The sequence below is a fragment of the Coregonus lavaretus genome, assembly GCF_964263955.1.
Source record: "Coregonus lavaretus genome assembly, contig: SUPER_35_unloc_2, whole genome shotgun sequence".
In the NCBI taxonomy this organism is placed as follows: domain Eukaryota; kingdom Metazoa; phylum Chordata; class Actinopteri; order Salmoniformes; family Salmonidae; genus Coregonus; species Coregonus lavaretus.
In genome coordinates this window covers 3,714,415-3,720,988 of record NW_028167180.1, presented here as the reverse complement: position 1 = coordinate 3,720,988, position 6,574 = coordinate 3,714,415, and the positions used below count along the sequence as shown (strand labels likewise).

General features: G+C 48.3%; 1 protein-coding gene across 1 annotated transcript; it reads left to right on the top strand.

The window, feature by feature from the left end:
* Positions 1-1,108: 1,108 nt before the first annotated feature.
* Positions 1,109-6,031, top strand: LOC311110244 (beta-crystallin B1-like; the record flags this gene model as incomplete). The annotated part of the gene is made up of 5 exons (XM_084188778.1): positions 1,109-1,198; positions 1,825-1,943; positions 2,848-2,980; positions 4,054-4,196; positions 5,860-6,031. 5 exons carry the CDS (start codon positions 1,109-1,111, stop codon positions 6,029-6,031), a joined length of 657 nt encoding a protein of 218 aa, XP_084044904.1.
* Between the last annotated feature and the right edge of the window lie 543 nt (positions 6,032-6,574).

Genomic DNA, 6,574 nt, shown 5'->3' with positions numbered 1-6,574 from the left:
GAGATACAGAGAGATGGGGGATGAGAGAGGGATACAGAGATACAGAGAGATGGGGGATGAGAGAGGGATACAGAGATACAGAGAGATGGGGGATGAGAGAGGGATACAGAGATACAGAGAGATGGGGGATGAGAGAGGGATACAGAGATACAGAGAGATGGGGGATGAGAGAGGGATACAGAGATACAGAGAGATGGGGGATGAGAGAGGGATACAGAGATACAGAGAGATGGGGGATGAGAGAGGGATACAGAGATACAGAGAGATGGGGGATGAGAGAGGGATACAGAGATACAGAGAGCTGGGGGATGAGAGAGGGATACAGAGATACAGAGAGATGGGGGATGAGAGAGGGATACAGAGATACAGAGAGATGGGGGATGAGAGAGGGATACAGAGATACAGAGAGATGGGGGATGAGAGAGGGATACAGAGATACAGAGAGATGGAGGATGAGGGAAAATGGGGGATGAGAGAGGGATACATCTTAAATTAGGTAGCTCAAACGTCAAATTAAAATACAGTTAACTCTAAATGGCATCATAGTAACTAGAAAGAAAGTTATAAAAGACAAAGAACATATAAATAACTTATTTTCCTTCATTGGCGTGTTTTACCTAGTTCCACAGGGATTACTTAATTAATCTATAGGTTCTTATTATCTATAAGATCTTGTTGACTATTTTGTATTGGAGCTTAATTGACTTTTAATTGGACATGCATACTGTACTGAACAACATTGTAAATGGGCAGAAATTCTTCATTTCTGTTCTTACTTGTGTTTGGATAATAAGGGAACTCAAGGATAGATTTTAAGTGGCCAGTAGTGGTCATGGGGTTAAACCTTATCCAAGATGGCTACTCATATTTTCAATTACAGGCTCTGCTAAGGAGTAAAGCTGGGGTACGGTCTCCTGTCTAAAACAGAGCACATGTTTGGGTAAAAAGTTGTAGACTTAAATGGGATGAAGTGGTAAATGAGCTGTGTTTGACCCTCTGTTTAAACAGCATTAAACTTAGCAGCAGTGTGTTGAACCCTCGAACCTTCCTTTACCTCATTCTTTTACTTCCTTCCCTCCATCATCCCTCTGGTTTTGTGCCAGTCATCATGTCTGGAGACAAGTCTAAATCTGCTTCCCAGACCGACGGCAAGGCCGCCCAGGGGAAGAGATCTGAGATGGGTATGAACGCCTACAAGGTAACACACATACATACACACATGCACACAATGCACGCATACACGCACGCACGCACACACACACACACACACACATACACATACACACACGCACACACACGCACACACACACACACACATAATGTACGCATACAAAACCAGATGGCCACACATATATATTATATAATTATTGGTACTTTGACACTCGTACATACTCATACACTGTTTCCACACAATGCCTCTAGTTGCCTGTGGTGTAAGTCACAGTTGCCATAGCTATGTGTGTGTGGAGGCGTTCTAAGAGAATCACACAAGGACACTGTCTCCGTCCCAACTGGCACCCTATTTCCTGTACAGCGCATTACTTCTGACCAGAGCCGTAGTGCACTATATAGGGAACTGGGGGCCATTTGGCACGCAGACAGTGTTTGTTTTGTTACTTCATACAGTTCAGCCTGAAAGAAAAAGATGTGAGAATTAAACTGTTATTTCACTCTCTTTCCCAATCTCTTTTCTCTCTCTCTCTCTCTCTCTCTCTCTCTCTCTCTCTCTCTCTCTCTCTCTCTCTCTCTCTCTCTCTCTCTCTCTTTTCTCCCCCCCCCCCCCCCCCCCTCCTCTACCTCCCTCCCTCTCTCTCTTCCTCTCAGATGTGTGTCTTCGACCAGGAGAACTTCCAGGGCCGCTGTCTTGAGATCACCAAAGAGTGCATGAACGTGTGTGACATGGGCATGGACAGGGTCCGCTCCCTGCGTGTCGACTGCGGCCCGTGAGTACCAGCCTGTCCCTCGACACACACACACCTCATTTGTGTCACACACGCACACCTCAGCTTCACCAACACACACCTCATCCCCACATGCACAGTCAAATATTTTCCCTTACACTACTATGACACACTCATACCGGCGTTTGTCAATCTCACACAAACTAATATCTATTTGTATCAAACGTTGCTGCAACCATGGTTCTCAATGTGTTTCTACCTCTCTCTCCCCCTCTCTCCTCCCCCTCCCTGACCCCTCCTCTTCCCCTCTCCCTCTCTCCTCCCCCTCCCTGACCCCTCCTCTTCCCCTCTCCCTCTCTCCTCCCCCTCCTGACCCCTCCTCTTCCCCTCCCCCTCTCTCCTCCCCCTCCCTGACCCCTCCTCTTCCCCTCCCCCTCTCTCCTTCCCCTCCTGACCCCTCCTCTTCCCCTCTCCCTCTCTCCTCCCCCTCCCTGACCCCTCCTCTTCCCCTCTCCCTCTCTCCTCCCCCTACCTGACCCCTCCTCTTCCCCTCTCCCTCTCTCCTCCCCCTCCCTGACCCCTCCTCTTCCCCTCTCCCTCTCTCCTCCCCCTCCCTGACCCCTCCTCTTCCCCTCCCCCTCTCTCCTCTCTCCTCCCCCTCCCTGACCCCTCCTCTTCCCCTCTCCCTCTCTCCTCCCCCTCCCTGACCCCTCCTCTTCCCCTCCCCCTCTCTCCTCCCCCTCCCTGACCCCTCCTCTTCCCCTCCCCCTCTCTCCTCCCCCTCCCTGACCCCTCCTCTTCCCCTCTCCCTCTCTCCTCCCCCTCCCTGACCCCTCCTCTTCCCCTCCCCCTCTCTCCTCCCCCTCCCTGACCCCTCCTCTTCCCCTCTCCCTCTCTCCTCTCCCTCTCTCCTCCCCCTCTCTCCTCTCCTTGCTCCATCTCTCAGTTTTGTGGGTTATGAGCAGATGAACTTCTGTGGTGAGATGTTCATCCTGGAGAAGGGAGAGTACCCTCGCTGGGACTCCTGGAGCAACTGTCAGAAGAACGACTACCTGCTGTCCTTCAGGCCCGTCCGCATGGTATACCATACAATCCTCCATTTGTCTGTCTCTCCCCATCACTCTATCGTTCCATATCTCCAGCACTACATCTCTGTCATTGGCCAGAAGACATTTACATACGCTCATCTGATTATCGTGTATTTCTGTTGAACTTTCTGCTGTTAATAATCATCTATCTTACTATCCATCCATCTACTCATTCATCCATTCATTCATTTATCCATCCATCCATCTACTCATTCATTCATCCATCCATTCATCTACTAATTCATTCATCCATTCATTCATTTATCCATCCATCCATCCATCTACTCATTCATTCATCCATCCATCCATCCATCCATCCATTCACTCATTCATTCATTCATTCATTCATTCATTCATTCATTCATTCATTCATTCATTTACGTATCCATCATCCATCCATCTACTCATTCATCCATTCATTCATGTATCCATCCATCTACTCATTCATTCATCCATTCATAATTTATCCATCCATCCATCTACTCATGTATTCATCCATCCATTCATTTATCCATCCATCCATCTACTCATTCATTCATTCATTCATTCATTCATTCATTCATTCATTCATCTATCCATTCATTTATCCATCCATCCATCTACTCATTCATTCATCTATCCATTCATTTATCCATCCATCCATCTACTCATTCATTCATCCATCCATTAATTTATCCATCCATCCATCTACTCATTCATTCATCCATCCATTCATTTATCCATCCATCCATCTACTCATCCATCCATTCATTCATTTATCCATCCATCCATCGACTCAATCTTTCATCCATTCATTCATTTATCCATCCATCCATCTATTCATCCATCCATTCATTAATTTATCCATCCATCCATCGACTCAATCATTCATTCATCCATTCATTCATTTATCCATCCATCCATCTACTCATTCATTCGTTCATCCAGCCATTCATTTATCCATCCATCGATCTGTCTAAATTGATCAGTTCCGCCTTTTATCTGTTCATGTTAGTTTTTATACCATAGGCCTAACTCCCCCTCTCCCCCCTCTCCCCCCTCTCCCCCTCTCCCCTCTCTCTCAGGACCCTGAGAAGCACAAGATCTGCCTGTTCGAGGTTGGAGAGTTCAAGGGTCGTAAGATGGAGATCATGGATGATGATGTTCCCTCTCTGTTCTCCTACGGATTCACCGATAGGGTCGGCAGCATCATGGTCAGCTGCGGAACGTGAGTGGTCCTCGCCGCGGCAACAGGCCACACCCACACCGCAGACAAACATGCCATTGGTCTATAGGATGACTAGTCCTGCCCCCACTCCACAGACACACATGCCATTGGTCTATAGGATGACTAGCCCCGCCCCCACACCGCAGACACACACATGCCATTGGTCTATAGGATGAGATAGAGCAGGAAGAGGACAGTGATGTCATTATGACATAAACAACCAGGCATCACCAAACCTAGATAGTGAAGTCATCATAGCCCTCAAATTAGATCGTTTGGAATCGACTGTACAAATAGCTTCATTCATTTCAAATTGCTGAGGCGTTCCACTGTTTCTATGTAAATAATAGAATTCAGAACCAACTGTTCCAAATATAGTTTGGAATGACGAAAGTTTCCACAATAGTTTTAATTGTCAGAGGGGTTCCACTTAGAAGATAATTTAATATATAGACTCTCTGTTTCCCTCTGGCTTCCTGTGCCTACATACTTCAAATATCTAGTCTGCCACCCAAATGGCCCCCTGTTACCTCTATAGCACTGTGGGTACTGGTCAAAAGTAGTGTACTAAATAGGGAATAGGGTGCTATTTGGGACGCAGCCCTGAAGATCTATGATTCATGACATCACTTTTAGAAATGCAGCAGGAATGATGTCAGGATGTCTTTTCTGTTTCAATCAGCCTCTTCAGAATCAGAACAAAGGGTTTTATATAGCACAGTATGTTTGTGTGTGTGTATGTGAGCTTCGTCTCTCCAGTGTATCTGCACAGTGAGAGAGGAGATAGGTCCAGTCCTTCATAGATGGGTTTGGCCCACAGTGAGTAGACAGGTTCCCCACTGGTTGAAACAACAAACGGACAGACTGGTACCTGTGGCACTACAGGCAAAACGTGACAAACAGATCAATATCTCTATTTAGCAAGACATATCTCTCCCTCACAGCCTCCCACTCCCCTGCCTGTTCCTCTGATGCTGTTGGCTTCTCATCTTCTCTCTCTGTCTCCCTCGGTTCTCTCCCTCGGTTCTCTCCCTCGGTTCTTTCCCTCGGTTCTCTCTCTTCTACTTTGCACTTCCTTGTTTATCTCTCTACCTCTGTGTCCCTTCTGCCCTCTCTCTCTGTCTCACACTATCGATTCTCTCTCCGTCTTTCTTTCTCGGCCTCTGTGCATCTCTTCTTCCTCCTCTCTTTCTCCCATCTTGCTCTCTCTCTTCCCCCATTCCATCCCTCATTCACTCAGCCCTTTCCACCTTCTCCTCTCTCTCTCTCTCTCTCTCTCTCTCTCTCTCTCTCTCTCTCTCGCTCTCTCTCTCTCGCTCTCTCTCTCTCTCCCCTTGTCTATTTCTCTCCCTCCATCCCTCCATCCCTCTCTCCCTCCATCCCTCTCTCTCTCCCTCTCTCCCTCCATCCCTCTCTCCCTCCATCCCTCTCTCTCCCTCTCTCCCTCCATCCCTCTCTCTCTCCTTCCATCCCTCTCTCCCTCCACCCTTCTCTCCCTCCATCCCTCTCTCTCTCCATCTCTCCCTCCATCCCTCTCTCTCTCCTTCCATCCCTCTCTCCTTCCATCCCTCTCTCCCTCCATCCATCCCTCTCTCCCTCCACCCCTCCCTCTCTCCTTCCATCCCTCCACTCATCCCCCTTTTCCTCTCCTCTTTTCTTCCAGCTGGGTGGGTTACCAGTTCCCTGGATACCGTGGTTCCCAATACCTCCTGGAGAAGGGTGACTACAGGCACTTCAACGAGTTCGGCGCCCGTCACCCCCAGTTCCAGTCTGTGAGGCGTATCCGCGACATGCAGTGGCACCAGCACGGCTGCTACACCTTGTCCAGCAAGTGAGGGTCCCAGAGGGCGAGAAAGAGAGGGAGCGGAGGAGAGGTGGAGGAGGGCCACAGTAGAGGAGGAGGAGGAGGAGGGAAGGCTAAGAGGGAAAGGAAGAAAGCACCCTATCTATAGGAAGATAGAAAGCTCCCTCCATCCGACTCCTCATCCCCCTCCCGGTGATCCTCTCCGCGGTTAGATACTTTTTTTAGAGCGAGGGAGAGAGTGAGGGATGGAGGGAGGTAATAGTTTTTTTTTCTCTTGAGACGGCGCCCTCTACCTGTTGAGAGATGTAAGACTTGTGGCGTACAGCTGCCCTGATTTGACAGATGGGTCAACACCATGAAACGACAATGGATTCTAAGACCATTGACGTAAAACAGACAACAACAACTCACAGATCAACAAAGACCAGATCTGGTGGGTTGATAGGTAGATAACTAGATATTCTCTCTATTTTTTTCTCTCTCTCTCCGTCTCTATTATTTTCAGCCCCCTCCCTTCCCCTCTCTCTCTCTCTTTTTCCCCCTCGCATAATTTATTTTTCATCCAACCATCCTG